Source organism: Chelonia mydas, chromosome 2 (genome assembly GCF_015237465.2).
Source record: "Chelonia mydas isolate rCheMyd1 chromosome 2, rCheMyd1.pri.v2, whole genome shotgun sequence".
NCBI lineage: Eukaryota > Metazoa > Chordata > Testudines > Cheloniidae > Chelonia > Chelonia mydas.
In genome coordinates, this window is record NC_057850.1 from 251881540 (window position 1) to 251902077 (window position 20538).

Sequence of the window (20538 nt, forward strand, 5' to 3'; positions counted from 1 at the left end):
AAGACTGTGTGTGTTGACTCTGAGAGGTGCTGAGAGCCTCCTGTGAGACGTCAAGCACTCCCCGCTTCCCAAAATAGTAAGTTCATGAAATGGTACCTGCAAAGCTTCTGATCCTGAGTCCCTTAGTCATGCAGGCAATCTCACCCCATGAGTTATTCCACAGAGTTTAGTGGGACTATTTGTTCTGTGAAATCATTCCAGGATCAGACTCCCTGATCACAAAATAGGATGCAAGGTGAGATGAGAGATCTTTCCTAGATATGGTCCCAAGACTTAAAGTTCAGATCAGGGTCCAAATGCTCTCAACGTTTAGGAGTGTTCTGACTGTGGATTTTGATTGGAGCATTATAGTAATAGAAGGTGGCTATGAGTATGGCTCTATCTCCCAGTCCTGTGCCAAGTTGGTATAAATTCTCACCTATTTGTCCAACCATCCACTGCCTTGGCAGAAGGCAACAAAAATTGAATATTCAGTCGCTTCCATAACCCGAATTCAGCTTGTGTTAGCGTACCGCCAACAGACCCCTATCGTCGGGATCGAACTGGGGATCTCTGGAGCCTCTACCGCATGAGCTAAAATCCAACTGGCTGTTAGCAAAGGCTGTAGAGCAGACTCAATCTCTCTCTCGAAGGGGTCTTGGTGTCACTAGATGGGACAGAACACCACCCCCAGAAGGTGTGTGGGTTACATACTTCCCCGAGCTGAGGAATAATGTCCCGAGTTTCAGAGACTTCCCAGTTGAAATCCTGGATGAGCCCCCACTCGTAACAGAACAAGGAGTAATGGTCTCAATGGTGCCATGAGATGGGACAGAACACCACACCTAGAAGGTATGTGGGTTACATTAGCACAGCCAGCGGTGTAAAAACACCAGCAGATGAATCTGCCATAATCACACTCGCTTTCCACCAGAGGAAGGAAGTGCTATGACAAGCCATGAATACGGATAAGGGAAAGGCTAACAGTTCAGAGAGGGAACAGGTAGCTTTTCAGCGCAGGAGTGTGCATGCATAGAAATCAGGAATCTGGAAAATTAGCTTGGAAGGTGCAGCAGTGTCTAATGCCAACATTACTTTCTGGCTGGCTACATGGTATTGAATGTGTCTTTCGATCAGGGTTCTCAGTCTTGGCTCGTCCAGACTGAGGGAACAGCCGAATCTTACACCCACACTTTGGACTGGTGCAAATGACTGCACAAGGCAGTGGAGAATCCGGTTCTCTAATCACTAGATTCTAGTAATTCACAGTAAATGGAAGTAAAGACGTACCTAGCACTCCTCTCCCACCATATACGTATCCAGGGTTGCTCAGATACTAGGGGTGAAGTCTAAGAAAATAGCTAGATAGGATGCAGTAGACCGATGGATACATGGGCACATACTAGAACACAGAGTGAAATTGCTTCATTTGCTTGAGTTTTCTATCCATTATAACAAATGTTAGGGCTGAGAACCTACAATTCTGATTAAAGTCAGAGGAAGTTGCAAGTGCTCATGATCAAGGCCATGATCAAGGAGAAGCCAGAACTTTTAAATCACCCACAGTAAATGAAGCATACACATTTAACTCAGGGGCATGTGGTAAAAGTTCTCACGACTTTGGAGACTAAACAAAAAAAAACCTAACGTTTTCTTGAGTCTGTGAAAAAGTCAAACATTTATTTGTTCTCACCTTCAATATTTCAGTGGACTTCCAAGGCCATTTTCACATGCAGACACCAGTTACCTTTTTCCAGGAGAAGTTATTTTCACTGTGCAAGTGGGTAAATTTGAACCCTGCTGAGATCTTTCTGGACACAGTTCACTAAACCAATAGCGTTCTATAAACTATCCATTCATTAAAAGATATGCCTGGTTCTCATGCTGGGAACCTATTTCCTTCTAGGGTTTCAATACACAAAGACCAAATCATGGCCCTTCAGCACAGATGACTTTCATTACTGATTAAGGAACACAGCAAAGGAAGGACACAATATAAGCCTACATGAGAAATTAAAAAGAGACTGTGTGTAGTGTGGGACCGACTCTTTCCCAGACACCTTGAATTGACCCAAGGGAGCTTCTCTCTAGCAGACAACAAGGAAAACTCCATACATTTAAAGGTGCAGGACACAGAAAACAGTATCCGAATATCTCCACTACATTTGTATATTCACATACACCTCAATTTCACTGGTCAGTTTCCAAGTCCTGAAGACAAAACAGCCATGGCTGTGTATGGAATTCCATGGCATGAAATCCTGGATCTAATCTCTTTTTTCCCCTTACACATGGGACCTAATCCTGCTCCCATTAAAAGCAATGGCAACATATTCAGTGTCTTCATTAGGAACAGGAACAGAGCCTCAGATGGTAAACTAATAAGCAATCGGTTCAAAAGGTCGGTATATCAGCTCAATATAAGGATGTTAATATGAATGGAGAACACTGGCTTATTAAAACCATTACGTTCTGCCCTCTGAATGACCTGAAAGCAAGATATTTATTTCCAAAACTCGCTGAATATTTATCCTTCCTGTGTGAAAATGAGCCGAGTCGAATTTAATCAGCCACCTGCTCAGTGGGTAGATTTCATCCTGTTTTGATCCTTTTTTTTTTTTTAAAGAATGCATTGATAGGTAACACTTCTTCCCTGACTGGTAAGGACAGGGAGGAGGCAGCGTGGAGCAGTCAGGAACATGTGTTGATATGCAAGAGTTGTCCGGCTGGTGCAGAGAAAGATGGTGCTAGGTGATCAAGGGGTACGCTGCTGCTCCTTCAAAGAGGAGTCATGTGCACTGCTGGCCATCACCCGCAGCACGCAGTAAAGCTGAGTGGGAAACGGTTTTCCCTTCCTGTGAACAAGACTGAGATTTCAGAATAGTTTCTGTTCAGCAGTGGGATGAAACCAAGACCTTTTGACATTTATTGTTTTGAGAAAAAACAGAGAGGGAGAAAAAGGGGTGTTATATCCTAGAATATCCAGTAGCTCAGTGGTTACGGCACTTGCCTGGTATATAAGAGGTAGGTTCACATCTGTGCTGTACTTTATTCGGAACAGGAACTTTACTTCTCATCGCCCAGGTCAGTGTCCTAGGCTAATGGGTATTCTACAGAGGAGTTCTCTCTGACTACAAGTTCTGTCCAGAACGTCAGAAACCTCTCCTGGCCACAGGGATGCTGGAACAATTTCTATAGTGGGGGTGCTGAGAGCCACTGAACCTAATGGCAAATCCTCTATATAATGGAAACCACATCAAGCCAGGGGGTGCTACAGCACCCCCCCGCATCCTTAGTTCTGCACCTATGCCTGGCCAAAAGTTAGTTGAAACTGACTCTTTCCTACAAAAAGTTTTGGTTTTGACAATTTGGCATTTTCTCACACCCCCCTCCCCCCAGATAAATAAATAAAATGGTTGAATAATCCCACTTGGCTCTCGCACAATGTACTTGCCAGCTGGCTGGGTGCCTTGGAAAATCCAGTAGATTATGCCCGCTTGTAGCCACTGTGCTCTGGTCCTACCCAACTTACCGGACCTCTTCGCAGGTCGAGGTCAGAATCCTGCTTTGGTGTAGCAAAGGGGAGAAGTGGGGAAGCCTCTGTGCACATCTCTCCCCCGCACCAGAGCACACAAGCAACGAAGGGTAGGATCTGTCCATCCGAACGTATGGTTGTGAGAGCCTCAAAGCACGGAGGATTATATCCTGCCCATAATATCATTGGAGCAGGAGAAGGGCAAACAGAATGAGAAGGCAACAGAGCAGCTCCCTTTGGAGTCAGTGGCAGGAGATGCTAGTTAGACACAAATCTTGCAGAGGGCAAATCGTATGGTTGATGCTTCAGTGATGAAAAACCTTCCGAGTCAATCTTTATCTGGGCACAGAGTCTCAGCTATGAAGTTTCTGGAGCTATGCCAGTTGACACCAGCGAAGGATTTCTCCTTTGGTGTAAATCAGCATAGCGCCACTGGCTTCAACAGAGCTCTACTTATTTACGCCAGCTGAGGATCTGGGCCTATATAGTTGGGGTTACATGATAGAGTGGTGCTGCCATGGGGCAGAATGCTGTGAAATTTTCATTCCTAAACCGCAAGCCAGGGCTAAGCACCCTCACGGCAGCTTTCTCGTTGCAGGTGGTTGGGCACATCCATCCAGAATGTGACTTTTTAGCGGAGCTGAAGAAAAATGAGAATGAATGTCTGAGGGGTGCTGAAAATCACGGAAATGAAACTGCAGGTACCGCATGTGGCAGCTCAAAAGGGCTGCGGGTTGGACAGTGAAGTGCAAAATTGCCAGGGTTGTTGAGAACCGGTTCAGAGAAATGAGTGAGTGAATCCTCACCACTCGGTTCTAGACCTGAACTCAGATCCTTGGATTCCTTCCACGGGCTTCCCATCACCCAGTGCATCAAGTGCAAATGATTTGGTCTTTCATTCAGTGGCCCACCTCCCTTTCCCCTGGTCTACCCTCGCCGTTCAGTTCTTGCATCACATTCCACCACCCACTGGTCCTTTCATTTCCTTCTCCCGCTCGTGATTCTGTGCCTTTGCCACGCTGCCCTGTAGGCATGGAAGTGTTTCCCAGCCTGAGTGCACTGCGCCACCTCCCTCTCCTCATTCCGTTCCCTCCCCAAAGCCTACGCTTTCTGTGCTGCCTGCAAGAAGTGAGCTAGAAAAACATAAATGAATGGGACCAGCAAGTTGGACACATACCATAATGTGAGCTTGCTGCAGTAATGCGCCTCCTTCTTCACCCCCTCCTCATGCCGACACACTCTCGCGTATTGCATCATGTCTAAAATTTGACTTTTCATGTGGAAATATAAACATGCTTTAAAATGTGTTTTCCCTTCCCTGGCAGGTTGCAGGAAAACGTGGGACAGGCTACTGTGCTGGTCAAATGCAGAAGCTGGTGAGACTCTCACACTGCCCTGCCCGAAAGTCCTCTTTCACTTCCTCAAGGAGCCAGGTGAGGGACCCGCTTTATCTATTTATTTTAACTGTGCATGTGACCATTGTGCTCATGAAAGTGAGGGACCGAGAAAGCGGCTTACATGCGAGTGAGCCATGCTGGGCTAAGCAGAGTTGCCACTAGGTTGATTTCAGCAGGAGCTGAAGGTGATCTGCAGCTGATATGAGGCCTTGCACGTCTCCCATGATGGGGCCTGGTCCTGTAGTCCATACTTAGGGCCTGAGCTGAAGAACGCTGATGTCAGTGGAAAGATCCCCATTGGCTTTAACAGGCTTTGGGATCAGCCCATTGTGTAAACACTCCTGTTGAGTTCATCCACAGTGCTGGCTGAGTCAGGATTTCAGCACAGGATCATGAGAGCATCAAGCTATGATAAAGCGTGAGATGAGATGAAAGGATAAGGCACAAGTGATGTGGTTGTTCCTCAGGGCCAAGGGTTGAGATGAGAAGCAGAACTGTGCCATTAAAATGGCATATGCACTGGGCCAAACACAACACTGATGACAACAGGCACAACCCAGGGGAAGTCAAAGGCACTTACTCCAGAGATGACTTTGTCCCTGTAACTCACTACAAACAAACATGTGGGAGAGGAGGGGGAAAATGAGCTTCCAGGAAAGATCTAGATTTGGCATTTTCAAAAAGGAAAAAGTAATCTGCAAAGCTCAAACTCCTGCCTCCCTGGCAGCGCCTGACACGTTAGTTATAAACGAAGGATAAGGCAAATCCCTTTCATCTGCAGTTTCATTTCCTGCTCTGGGAGTCTTAGGTTTATCCTTGATCCATCTCATAAAGCTTTCTGCTGAAAGCCCCTTAATAACCAGCAGGACAAGCCCGTCGCACCAGAGAAATCAGCTACTAATATCCAAAAGATGTTAAAACCAAGGAGGGAATGGGTGCAAAGTGGTACAAGGGGTGTGTGTGTGTGGGGGGGGGGGGGAGATTGAATATAATTAGGAGGTCAGAAAGAGCAAATATATAACACAAAGGCTTCAGGAAGAAGGAGTATTCATGCTTGGACACAACTACAAGATTGGTCATTTCTGACTGAGAGGAAAAACACAAATACAACTAAAATCCTTGTCTGTACAGCCTTAGTGATATTTTATAGAATTACCTCAAAAGCAACAAGAACTTTTGTTTGCTAGTACCTGAAGACGCACCTCGAACCCTAAAAGAAAAGCAGTGACTCAACATGAACCCTAAGAGAATAACGGGGCAAAGCCATCGACTAGACTGTGCAGCTACACTGGTGCAAAACATCAAGCCCAAATGAAATGATTTGGGTTGCCCTGATAAAAGAGCCCTGAAGTATAATCGAAATGCATCAATCTCATCACTTTTGTAGCAATATTTTATAGAGCCACTGCAAAACAATTACTTTTTTTTCCATTTGATTTATTATCACATTGAAATGGCCCCAAAGAATTAATTTTTCTAATTGTATTCAATCCCCTTCCCCTCAAACACCTTCCACCAAAGAATTAATTTTTTTAATGATATTCAATCCCTTCCCTCCTCCCCCACTCTCTCTCTCTCTCTCTCTCACACACACACACACACACCCCTTGCACCTCTTGCACCCACTCCCTCCTTGGTGTTAACATTTTTTTTGGATATTAGTAGCTGGGTTTTTTGGTGTGACTGGTTTTTAAGGGGTTTTCAGCCAAAGGCTTTATGAGATGGATAAAAGTTAAAAATCTTATCATCATCAAATCTACAGTGGATAGGGCCCTGAAAACCGTAACTTCTCGCACATGTTCCTGCCCCCACCCCACCACTCAAACATTTTGCTTTTGTCTAAACCAGAGGAAGCGGTTGAGTGGAATACAGATCATAGCACAATGTTTAAAAGATACACTAGCCCAACCTTTAAACAATCGCGATAGCTCCTTTTGAAAGCATTGCCTAAAGGGGTTGCCTTGCATACAAAAAAGCCCAACCAAACAAAAACTTCTCTAAAGCCAGTTTACAAAGATGGGACATAGGCCTCTTCATAGGCTCAACACCTGTAAATTGCAAAGAGAGTTTTTGATCCCAGTGTACAGTGAAAAAAATAAAAATTTAAAAGACAAAAGCCATAGCTTTGTGACTGCATGAAAGACAGAGGTACAGACTGTAGCCTCTGACATCCTTATCTGAAGAAACAGCCCCATCCCACACCTCCTCCTCCTTCTTTCCTGACATTTTTTTTTTATCTACAACTGCCATGTGCATCTGCTAAACAGACTGTTTTTAATCACATCAACTAAAGCTTTAAAAATAAACACCCATAAACTTTTAAAAGTTTAACATGAAAAACAGGGCATGGGGAGAAGAGAGCTGGCCTGCCTTTTAGGGGAGCACTGATACCGGACTGAAATATTGTTTTAGTAAAACAGTTTTGTAGCCACTCTTTGCTAGTTGTCATGCTTTACGATGAACAAGCATTTGTAATGCAAAAGATTTCCCCAACTTCTTGAGGCATTATTTCTCCCATAATTGTGCCAATTTTTCCAATCCCTTTTCACCGGGCTATCAAAAATAGCGAATAAATCAGATTCTCAAAATCGTTGGTGGATGACATACTTGGACATTGACAGGGTTCTAGAGAATTATTTTTTTCTGTTCTTAGTTAACACTTTACATTTTACTTTTACACAAGCTGTAACCCTGGATACTTTACAGCATTGAATAGTAGAAGACAGATGAACAACCTGAGAAAGTGCTGAAAACAGAGGCCTTGTGATGGACTCAAGCCCTAATGTAACGGGACTAGGGAAGAAGTTAAAAGGCATAGCTGAACAGGAAGAGGGTATTATTGAAAGAGGAGATTTGAGGAAGCGGGGGGAAGGGGGGACTTTTAAAAGTTTCTGATAGTTTATTTTTAAAGCATTATTTAATGTGATTAAAACACTATGTTTAGCAGAAGCATACAGAGACGATGGCAGTTTTAGATAAAAAAGAAGCCAGGAAAGGAGGAGGAAGGAGTTTGGGGCGGGGAACGTTTCTTCAGATACCAGTGCCATAGGCTACAGACTTTATCTCTGTCCTTCATACAGTCGCAAAGCTATGGCTTTTGTCTTTTATTTATTTTTTTTTATTGTACACTGGAATCAAAAACTTCCTTTGGAGTTTACAAGTGTTAAGCCTATTAAGAGGCCTATGTTCCATCTTTGTAAACTGGCTTTAGAGAAGTTTCAGAGTAGCAGCCGTGTTAGTCTGTATCTGTAAAAAGAAAAGGAGGACTTGTGGCACCTTATAACAAATTTATTAGAGCATAAGCTTTCGTGAGCTACAGCTCACTTCATCGGATGCATGCAGTGGAAAATACAGTGGGGAGATTTTATATACACAGAGAACATGAACCAATGGGTGTTACCATACAGACTGTAACGAGAGTGATCAGGAAAGGTGAGCTATTACCAGCAGGAGAGCGGGGGGACAGGGGACGGGACTTTCGTAGTGATAATCAAGGTGGGCCATTTCCAGCACTTTACAAGAACAGTGGAAGGGAAATAAACAAGGGGAAATAGTTTTACTTTGTGTAATGACACATCTACTCCCAGTCTTTATTCAAGCCTAAGTTAATTGTATCCAGTTTGCAAATTAATTCCAATTTAGCAGCCTCTCCTTGGAGTCTGTTTTTAAAGTTTTTTTATTTGTTAGTCTCTAAGGTGCCACAAGAACTCCTTTTGCTCTTGTGAATACAGACTAACATGGCTGCTACTCTGAAACCACTTTTAGGTCTGTAACAGAGTGACCAAAGAGATTGAAGTGTTCTCCGACTGGTTTTTGAACGTTATAATTCTTGACGTCTGATTTGTGTCCATTTATTTTTTTACGTAGAGACTGTCTGGTTTGACCAATGTACATGGCAGAGGGGCATTGCTGGCACATGATGGCATATATCACGTTGGTAGATGCGCAGGTGAACGAGCCTCTGATAGTGTGGCTGATGTGATTAGGCCCTATGATGGTGTCCCCTGAATCGATATGTGGACACAGTTGGCAACAGGCTTTGTTGCAAGGATAGGTTCCTGGGTTAGTGTTTTTGTTGTGTGGTGTGTGGTTGCTGGTGAGTATTTGCTTCAGGTTGGGGGGCTGTCTGTAAGCAAGGACTGGCCTGTCTCCCAAGATTTGTGAGAGTGTTGGGTCGTCCTTCAGGATAGGTTGTAGATCCTTGATGATGCGTTGGAGAGGTTTTAGTTGGGGGCTGAAGGTGATGGCTAGTGGCGTTCTGTTATTTTCTTTGTTGGGCCTGTCCTGTAGTAGGTAACTTCTGGGTACTTTTCTGGCTCTGTCAATCTGTTTCTTCCCTTCAGCAGGTGGGTATTGTAGTTGTAAGAACGCTTGATAGAGATCTTGTAGGTGTTTGTTTCTGTCTGAGGGGTTGGAGCAAATGTGGTTGTATCGTAGAGTTTGGCTGTAGACGATGGATCGTGTGGTGTGGTCTGGATGAAAGCTGGAGGCATGTAAGTAAGTATAGCGGTCAGTAGGTTTCTGGTATAACGTGCTGTTTATGTGACCATTGTTTATTAGCACCGTAGTGTCCAGGAAGTGGATCTCTTGTGTGGACTGTTCCAGGCTGAGGTTGATGTTGGGATGGAAATTTTTGAAATCATGGTGGAATTCCTCAAGAGCTTCTTTTCCATGGGTCCAGATGATGAAGATGTCATCAATGTAGCGCAAGTAGAGTAGGGGCATTAGGGGACGAGAGCTGAGGAAGCGTTGTTCTAAGTCAGTCATAAAAATGTTGTCATACTGTGGGGCCATGTGAGTACCCCAGCAGTGCCACTGATTTAAAGGTATACATTGTCCCCAAATGTGAAATAGTTATGGGTGAGGACAAAGTCACAAAGTTCAGCCACCAGGTTTGCCGTAACATTATCGGGGATACTGTTCCTGACGGCTTGTAGTCCATTTTTGTGTGGAATCTTGGTGTAGAGGGCTTCTACATCCATAGTGGCCAGGATGGTGTTTTCAGGAAGATCACCGATGGATTGTAGTTTCCTCAGGAAGTCAGTGGTGTCTCGAAGATAGCTGGGAGTGCTGGTAGCGTAGGGCCTGAGGAGGGAGTCTACATAGCCAGACAATCCTGCTGTCAGGGTGCCAATGCCTGAGATGATGGGGCATCCAGGATTTCCAGGTTTATGGATCTTGGGTAGCAGATAGAATACCCCTGGTCGGGGTTCTAGGGGTGTGTCTGTGCGGATTTGATCTTGTGCTTTTTCAGGGAGTTTCTTGAGCAGATGGTGTAGGTTTTTTTTTTTGGTAACCCTCAGTGGGATCAGAGGGTAATGGCCTGTAAAAAGTGGTGTTGGAGAGCTGTCTAGCAACCTCTTGTTCATATTCCGACCTATTCATGATGACGACAGCACCTCCTTTGTCAGCCTTTAGAGAAACTTTAGAGAAGTTTTTGTTTGGTTGGGCTTTTTTGTATGCGAAGCAATTCATGTAGGCAAATCTTTCAAAACAAACTGTTGTGTACTTTTGGCTACAGAGCTCACTTATATACGCCAGCTGTGTTCATCATAAAATACTTTAATGCTCTGCCAGGCATGGTTAAGGTTAGTTTAAATAAGATATTTTACACCACATAGTGGTTGAACAGATAATAGAGTTAACATTCCATTACATCTCCCTCTTTAAGTTCTACATTCCTACCATTTACAATATTTACACCATCACACTGTCTTTGAAGTTCAGTACTTCTCAGCCTGTTGCACGTCTCTGAAAAATACTTTTTTTCTAATTATGTGACCCAAATGTGTGTCAACTTGGTATTCTGGCTGTCCATTAGTTGCAATGACTGGCCGTGGTTGGTTTGGAATCTCTAAGTTGTCTTCTTTGTGAGCCACTTTGGCCATCTGTAGAGTTTGCTCTGTTGATTGTTCTTTCTGAGGAACAAACTGTAGCTGGCAACAGTTTCTGTTGAACTCTCCACTGTTAGTATCGATTGTTAGGGGGCTTATTCCTTCACCCACTTACTTCCCTGGTCCTTCTCGCATGAACAGAGAGCAACAATACCCAAAGTCCAAAGGTGCAAACAATTCGATGTTTATTGGGGTGAACTTCCAGCAAGCATGATTCCAGTTTCCTTCCTTAATATCCTCCTTCCCAGCTCAGACACCACAGAGCCTTACACCTGTGTCCCTGTTCCTATTCCTGCCCTTAGCCAAACATTATTCCAATTTCCTTACCCCAATTCCCTGTTCCCATTTCCCCTCTTTAGCAAAACATGATTCCAATTTCTGCACCCCCATTCCCTGGTCCCATTTCCCCCTTTAGCAAAACATGATTCCAATTTCTGCACCCCCATTCCCTGTTCCCATCTCCCCCACCCACACACCCATCCCCTCCCACCCACGCCCACTCACTTCCTCATTGACTACAGATTATATAGTAAAACTTGAGTTCTGCTTAGCTATACCTTAACCAATCATTTTCCTGAAATTTAACTAACCAATCCTAACATATTGTAACATGATTATGTAACCAATTATATCCCACCACCTTAATTAGTTTATACCCAGCAAAATTAATTATACAGCAGACAGGAACAATCACAGAACCAGACAGAGATTATACAGACAAACAATAGCAAAGTGGGAACTATAATGACAAAACAATACAGAAGTGAGGATTTCACATCCCAGCTATTGATAAGTGAGTTCTTGCCAGCTATCAAACTAAGTTTCCTTTTACATTTTCTAGGCACTTCCCTTTCTCTGGAGGTGATAGGCACTATCAGGACAGGATTGTATTCCTAACAGCCCAATAGCACCTTATTTCAATGTGACTAGTTTGGAATGTGAGGATGTGACCGTTCGCTTCCCAGCTTATGGCTGCCTCTGTTGCTTAGCCAAAGGCCTTAGCCTAAGAACAGGGCCTCAGACTGTCACAGTAAGAGAAGGCCCTTACACCGGCAGACAGTGATTTTGATACTCTTCTGTACTTCTATAACTAGCCAAGTGATAAGAATACACCTAAATTCTTAAAGTACAGGCCTTTGCAGACAGGCCTGAATATCTATATCCTAACATTGATCACATATGATCTGGGTGCTAAATTCTTTTTCTTTATGACAGCTGGAGTTGTCTATTCTTTTCCTCCATCCAGTTTGACACGAAAGTGGTCACCAGGTTCTAGACATGGCAGTTGTCCAGTTGAGTGATATTATTTTTAAAAGTGTTCATAAGCTCTTTTAACCTTTTTATCCAATTTGGCTACTCTCTTCATGTCTGGCCACTTTGGAGACAGATTCCTCTCACAAGTTAGAACAGTCGTTCCGAGTTGTCGTCCCATCAGGTGTTGTGCTAGACTATATCCAGTTGCTGCTACTGGTGTTGATCTGTAACTCAGAAGAGCGAGGAATGGATCTTCCTGCTTTGGGATTTTCTTGGCTGTCTGTACAGCTCTCTCAGCCTCTCCATTCATTTGTGGGTAATGTGGGCTGCTACTAATATGGTTAAAATCGTATTTAGTTCAAAATGACTTAAATTCTGCTGCAGCAAGTTATGGTCCATTGCCCGTCCCTAGTTGTTCTGGAATACTGAAGTGAGCAAAAGTGCACTTCATTTTTCTTGTTAACATTGCAACACGTTATGTCTTTCAAGTACATTATTTCTAATAACTGGAAAAATAGTTCACAATGACCAGGCAATGCTGTCCTCTGAATGTACGTAAATCTACAGCTAGTCTCTTCCCAAGTCTCTCTGTTGGAGATGTTGTTAAAGATTCTTTATGTTGTGTTGGGCTGCTAGTTCTGCAACATTCACATGCAGCAACTTTATCGTTTATGTCCTTTCTGATGCCCTGCCACCACACTGACTGGTTATCCATTCACAGAATTTAGTTATTCCTTGATGTCCTTCATGGATGAGGTTTAGAAATTCTCCTCTCATTTAATCTGGAATTATGATGTAATTGCCTTTAATCACGAATCCATTTGATTTGCTTAACACACCACAAAGTTGTCTCATGTCACCTCCTTAGTGTCCTTTAAATACTTGGGCCAGCTGCCTCAATGTAACTTAGACCTTCCTGAAGTTGCTTGTCTGTCAAGGTTGCTTTTTGTAGCTGGAGTAGCCTCTTTTTTGACACTGGTCCACAGCATTTACATCAGCTGTTATATCATCCTTGAGCTCACAGGTAGCTGAGTGCAATGCTGAGCTCTATGACAGAGTGCCTGCTACTACTAGATTTTCCCAGGAACATACCTAGCAATTGAGTTAAATCACATAAACCTTAGCAATAGATGTTGGCATTTCAGTGGTGCTTGATCCAGGACTTTTCAGTTTATCAGGGTTATAAGTAGTTTAAGGTCTGTTATCCATGTAAACGAATCCAGTCCACACAGATATCTGTAAAAGTTCTCGCATGCCCATACACTTGTCGGGCACTCCTTTTCAATCTGTGCATATCGATTTTCTGCTTCTGTAAGCGCGTGAGAACAAAATGCAACTGGCTTCCACTCACAGCCAGGTTGTAGCAACAATGCACCACCTAGGCCATAGCTGCTTGTATCTGCACTGACCATTGTGGGTTGGTTCACATGCTCGTACTTGAGAACTGGAGTCGTTGAGATAATTTCTTTTACCTTATCAAAGGCAATTTCTGGGTTTGGCCCCCATAGGCAAGATGTGTTGGACATTAACAGTTCAGACAGTGGTTTGTTGCTGTTGAAAGGTCTTGTAGATATTGCCCAAGGTAATTTACCATTCCCAGTATACGTCTCAGTTCTTGTACATTTGTTGGTGCATGCCATTCTCAGATTGCTTTTACTTTCTCAGGGCTAGGACTGATTCCATCTTTGTTTATTGTCCATCCCCAAAACTGGATTTGGGGTACACAGAAAATGCACTTTTCCTTGTTTAGCTGCGGTTCAGAATGACTGGTTAAGCTTAGGACTTTGTTGAGGGTTTTGTACTGTTCTTCCACCAAAGATCCATCTATCAGAATATTGGCCATGAAGACTACAGCTCCATTTGTGTTCGTTCACAGTTCTGCCATCTTTCTTTGGAAAATTTCAGGTGCGCTATTAATCCAAAAAGGTGATCTTCATAAGCAAAATCTCCCAAAAGATGTGATAAATGTAGTTAGTTTAGCACTTTCTTTGGCTAAAGGAATTTGGCAGAATCCACTCGAGGCATCCGACTTAGAGAATACTGTATATCCTTTCACTCTGGGGAGAAAGTTATCCAGTGTTGGAAGGATATATTTTTCTCTCACAACTGCTTCATTAAATCTTTTAACATCCACACAGATTCGTATTTTTACATTTTTCTTTATAAGTGGTACCATTGGGGCACATCATACTGCTGGCTCAGAGATTTTCTTGATTATGCCAATACACTCCATTCTCTTTAACTCAGTTTCCACTTTATGAAATAATGGGTTAAGGTTCCTGGGAGGTGTATGTATAATATATGGCTTAGCATTGTCTATTAATGTTATTTGTACTGGATCTCCTTTCAAAAGTCCAATATCAACAAATATTACATCGAGTTCTTCCACCTTTCTCACTAGGCCCATCATGGCTGCCATGCTGCAGCTGAGAAGGCTTTTGTTCTGTGGTCCTTTGATCACATACGCTCTGCATGCATAGCTTTTGTCTTTGAAAATTGTTTCTGTGGTGAACTAGCTCATGCAGTTCAAAATCCCTCCAGGTGCTCTGTCAGGTGACATCAGCTTTGGGCAATGTTGAAGGTGATTGTAAGTCCCTTCTGAGATAACTGTGATGCTAACTCCTAAGTCAATTTTAAAGCTAATAGTCTTGCCATGGATATACAATTTCATTCTCCAGGCAGGTGTTTTGTCATCAAAAGTGATAGATTCCAGAAACAATGGCTCTTGATTATCTGTAATATGAGTGACCTCCCTGACTGATTTGGTTCAGTAAACAGCTGCAAAATGTCCATATTTAATGCCGTTAGTACCTGTGCACCTCTGGCTACACATACATCATCTCTCAGGATATGACTTTTTCACATCTTGTATATGTAGGATGGAATTTGTCCCTCTTAGCCTGGGAGTTCTCTCTCCTTGCCTCCGGGGTTTTATGATATTGCCTTTTAACATTCAAGTGTCTGTGTACAGTTTCTAACCTAGTTTCAGATTTTTCATGTTCATCAGGAAAGCCTATACTTTTAAAATTTTATTGTTTATTGTAAAGCCTCTCCGTAAATGATGGAAATTTTATATTGTCCCCTGGAATCTAAAACTTTGTTCACCCTTTTCAAATGATGTACATGAGAAATGTATTTACACATTTTTGTTTGGTTGGGGATGTTTTTCCATGCTGGACAATTCAATGAGGCAAAACTTTGCCAGACTTGAGATGTAACAAAGGCCTGATTCTTGGTTGCAGAATGATCGGTATTTAATTATGGAAATGAAATAATTTAGCCATTTCCTATTCTTGGCCTCTCTAGAGTGTAATGTAGCGATTCAATGTAAAAACATGCTTACATTATTGTTAAAAGGCTGGGATAATATTGCTTTAAAACACTTTTTTTCAAATTTCATATGATTTAATTTTAATCCTACAATTAAAAAATTCTTTCACTGAAGATACTGCAAAAGATGGCTGTCTTAGAATAAAAGGAGGAGAGGGCATGGAGGCATGGTTCTTCACATAACAGTGACAGAGGGTACAATCTTTATTTCTCTCTTTCACGCAGTTACAAAGCTATAACTTGTCTTTTTAAACTTTTTTCTTTACGGTAAAACTCCTCTATAAAGTCGGAGAATATTATCCTACCCCCCACAAATCTTCACACTTTAGAAATGATATCCCCTAAACTGATGCTAAAATGAGTTAAATTAAGTAGTGTTGTATTAATTTAGATGGAATCCGGTGTTAACATAACCCTGTCACTGTCCAACATTAAACAGTTTTAAACAAAATTTGGGGTTTGGTATACAGAGGCCCCAGCATGCTTTGTACCATGGCAAACACACCATTAAAAATCCTTAACACTTTGTATTAAAGATACAGAAAATAAGGGAAAACAGTTAAAGCATTTGAAATATAAAATAGTGAATAATATTTTTATTTTAAGAACATCCCCTGTTCTCTTTCCCTTTAGCTGGAGAGAGCTTTTAGAAGGAAAAGGCCCTTGTCTGACAGACTTTTACATGGCATTAAAGATGATAATAACTGTAATTTTTTGGGAAAAGAGAAAAAGTTAGTTGAGATCAGAGGCAACATGTGCGGGGTGGCACAATTTGCTGCTTGGCGTCTACTGAGCATGCTCCCATGGACTGAGCATGTTTAGTAACATCTGCTGAAGCCGCTGTCCTCACTCTGCCCCTCCCCTATGGGCAGGTGTAGGTCGTCTCTGGTTGAGATGGGCTGAAGCTGGCATTGCTGTTGTTGTTAAAGTCCGATCACGTTTTCTAGAAGACAAAACAAGACAAACACACATAAGAGGGGGAGAGGAAAGAACAGCAAAATAGAAAATGCTGCTTCTGTGTCTGGCGTTGCTTTTCCCTTGCAACCTCACTGTTGGAGAAACATGGGCAGAGCACCTGGTCTGATCAGCCACTCCAAGATCTGGCAAACTTGTACCAGCATGGGCTGGTTAGGGCATTGCTTTTATTCACCTCTTTCTGGTCACAGACTTGCAGCGGTGTTGCAAAAGATACAGTCTTGAGTTGGCCGGCTAAGCCAGACTCTGATTAGACAGAAGGAAAATGGAGAGGAAGGAAAATGGGGAAGGAAAAACATATATGGGGGAGAGGGACGGGAGGAGAAGGTCAAAGTCTCTCATCCCAGGTGGTGTTTGGGATTCAGCCTGAGCTGATGAAGGTGGTGGCGTCTTCGGGGTCCCTCTCTCTGGACCAATCAGGTCAGGACATATTTTAGAATTAGGATGAAGAAGGTCCAGGGAACCTCACAAGCTGTACCTCTTCCTAGAACTGCTCCCATGTGTTTTTCTGTAGCAGAAATGTAAATCTTTCCTACCCACTGCGGATTGTTGCCCCTGCACATTCTGAAGCTCCTTATTTAGCAAACTACCTGCTACTGACCCTTTCTGTTTTACCATGGAACGAATGTATTAATATTATTATTTACCTGTATTACTGTAGTGCCCAGGAGCCCTAGTCATGGACCAGGACCCCTTTGCACTCGGCGCTGTACAAATACAGAACAAAAGGGTAATCTCTGCCCCTGTTGGATTTCTTGCAGGCTTGGTAAGAAGAAACTGTACAGTGAATGGCTGGTCTGATCCATTTCCCTCCTATCACATTGCCTGCCCAGTGAACGATGAGATTCCAGTTCAGGAAGTAAGTCTATCTGAACCAATACCATTCAGAAATGTGCTGATGCTAGTCATATACCTTTCTATTTCAGAAGTTGGGGATGAAAACTTGGTTGAAGCAGCACCCATTCTCACTAAGTATAAAATGCCATTGTATTTTTACTCTGCCCACTTGCTCTGTGAAATTATTAATGACATTTATTATACAGGTGAAGAGAGCACTCATTTAGACACCTAATAGATCTAGAGAGCTGTGTCCGAAAAAATATAGGGCCAGATATTCTGGTGTGGTAAATTCGTGTAACTCCGTTGAACGACACGGACATACACCAGGTGAAGATCTGGTCCAAAATGTTTGCAAAACTGGGATTAATACTTCAGTTATATTCAATGATCAGTCTGAGCTGTCGGCTGCCCTGCTGCTGGGAGCAAACATGCCCTTTTTTCACCAGAATTTCAGACTCAAGGCAAATTGAATCAGTTAACCAGAAGATGCTGCATTTCTGCTCCTCATCTAGTTTGAAGAAAACAAATCATGGAAAGAAAAAATAAGCACCCATAACAAAGCAAAAGGAATTCTGGGCTTAAGAAAAATACCATGCTCAGATTCTGGTCTCTATTACATAGGTGTAAATCCATTGACTTCAACAGAGTTACTCTGGATTTACACCTGTGTAATTTAGATTAGTATTTGGCACGTTTTGTCAGTTTGATTCCCAAAACCATTGTCACTTCAATCTTGTGTGCACAGAAAATGTTTCCCATTTTAACTACACCTTGTGCTTACGTATAAATGTGCTTCTGCTGGTGTAACTATTTTTGTACAGGAAGGGGAATAAGTGCTACTGGTATAAGGCACCTGAATAACAGTATCATTGCATCCACCCTAGGCCAGGTCTGGCAGAAGTCCCCTCGTGTAGATAGTTACACCAGGAAAGCTGCACTCTGACTGGTATAGCTTGTTTCGCTCAGGGGAGGTGGTTTTTCAACTCCAGCGCAAACCACGTTTTTCCTGGTATAAGCTGCATCCACACTAGGAGTGCTTTGCTGACATAGCCTAGCCATAGCCTTTCCTTCCCATACTGGTAAAGCTCTCCTGGAATAGACATACGTTAGGGTTGTATTGGTGTCTCCATATCAGTAAAAAAACTCAGAACCCTACCTGAAATAAGTGGAAATAGGAACAAAACTGTTTCAAAACCTGTGTGTCGACCTGGCTTTGTTGCTGATTCTTCTCTCACTTATTCAGGTGTAAATCAGGAGTAACTCCACTGAAGTCAATCAGAAGTCTCTCCATTAGGGTAAAACTGGTAGAAAACAGCAGGGAATCAGACCCTTGCTGTTTGTGCCCAGCAAATGGTGCTAACTGAGCGAATGAAAGCAAGATTCTGTTTTACTTATTGAAGTTAATTTCACCTGTCAGCGAGAGCTTAGTCAATAATCCATTCCATATGGGTTGGATGGACTTTTGTTGTCATCTTCACTTTATTTCTTCACTGTTTGTCAGCAGGCTGTTTAACTTGGACCTTGCTTTCCAGCTGGCTGATCTGTCATGCAGAAATGCAACTCTTGAAATGTTCTTTTCCCTTCTTTTTATTTATTCCTTGCACTTCTAGTGCAAAAACAAACATAGCATGAGCCTGCTGTTTTCTTTGGCAGGTGCCCTGTTCTTTCACCTAGGTTGACTCTTTGGCCTGCTTGTTTATCCACTTGGGAATTGGATTATTGCTTTATATGGACTTTCTTTCCTATCTGATTTGCAAGGAATGGCTGCCAGCTAGGATGACCTAACCTCAGCTTTGACACACTTGCTCATGAGATAGTTCCTCATTGATTCACCTGGTGGATTTGCTGCTGAGGATCCCGTGTTTGAGTTTTAGCTGGATAAACACACACACTGAGTAAGAACTGCTCCACAGGGCTTTGCTAACTGGCTAAGTGCAATCTAGTGTTTCGCCTCTCAGTGGTAGACACAGTATGAACCCTATTAGGAGCAAAGGATCTGCTGCTCCCTCTTGTTTCAGTGCTGCTTAGCTGTTCTGAAAATCAAACAATAATTATTGCTTAAATTTTATTGAGAGATAGCACTAGAGATTCTAACCAGCTTTCCTTTCCAACATGGAGGTGTGCTCCTGCAAAGGCTGCCCAGGGTGACAATATCCATACAATAAAATCAAAATGGGACCTAAGAGACAGATACTTCCAGACTTAGGGAAAGTTTGGATTCGGATCCAAACTCTGCATCTTGGGTCCACGTCTACTTTTATTTGCTGCTTCCTCTTGAGAGGGATGAAGTTAATTTGTCCAACTACCTACCCACTCAAACACGATGCCTGAAAAAAGCTGGATTTTAACTCAAGCACTATTAGGTTATTCTTGTACATGGGAAAAGTTGAGTTTGGGGATATAGGGAGAAAATATCCAGGAGACAAATAAGGTGGAAATAGGAACAAAACACAAACAGTGAAATACAGATAGGGCAAGGTTGAAAAAAAGTAAAGAGAGAGAGAGAGAGAGAGAGAGAGAAAAAATCATGAAAAAATTAATGTTTGCAGTGTTGTTGTAACTGTGTCAGTCTCAGGATATTAGGGAGACAAGGTGGGTGAGGTGATATCTTGTATTGGACCGCCTTCTGTTGGTCAGAGAGACAAGCTTTTGAGCTACACAGAGCTCTTCTTCAGGCGTGGAAAAGGTACTCAGAGTGTCACAGCTAAATACAATGTGGAACAGCATAAGTAGTTAAGTTTCAGAGTAGCAGCCGTGTTCGTCTATATCCGTAAAAAGAAAAGGAGTACTTGTGGCACCTTAGTAGTTAACAAATTCTAAGGGATCAGTCCAGGTGAACTGGCCCATTTACAGCTCTCCAGTCATAGGACAAAGTGATACATTGTGCGGTGTATATCATACATAAGGCAGCCATTAGTGCCAGCCAAGCTTTTGAGGAATTACCTCTATCTCTAATACAAGGCTCTAGTCTGCCTGCAATTTAGGAAAATCTGATGTTAAATCCACACCTCCTTGAAGTGAATGGGACTTCTTCCAATTACTTCAGTGGGGCCAGGATGTCACCCAGGGGGTTTTAAAAATTGAATTGTTCTCACAAAACAAATGTGGCTTTAAACTGTAGCAGACAAAGCTTTGTGAACTCAAATTACTGCCATTCGGAATCCCCTAAAAATATAGTTTGAGAGGATCACAAAACCTTGCACATCATGAGATTCATCCTTTCCTCCTTGTTACCCATCTCCCTGGACCTTCTACCATTGTTTACCTTGAATTTCTGCCATAATTATTTGAACATTTTATCAAAGCAAGAATATTTTGGGTTAGTAAATGAGTG

The 20538-nt window shown here is 42.6% G+C and overlaps 1 protein-coding gene across 10 annotated transcripts in view; it reads left to right on the top strand.

Annotated features, from left to right (window-relative positions):
* GHRHR (growth hormone releasing hormone receptor) overlaps positions 1-20538 on the top strand; it is a 72482-nt gene that overhangs the window by 27596 nt on the left and 24348 nt on the right. For 9 of the 10 annotated variants that reach the window (XR_006289158.1, XR_006289157.1, XR_006289156.1 and 6 more), the window contains 3 exons: positions 4113-4215; positions 4840-4947; positions 17126-17223. Coding sequence is in view for 7 of the 10 variants with exons in the window: in XM_043541639.1 (XP_043397574.1) it covers positions 4113-4215; positions 4840-4947; positions 17126-17223 (309 nt within the window). In the remaining 3 variants the exon portion in view is untranslated. Of the gene's footprint in view, positions 1-4112; positions 4216-4839; positions 4948-8239; positions 8344-17125; positions 17224-20538 lie in introns of those variants that run through there. The other variant, XM_037891195.2, reaches the window with a different exon arrangement.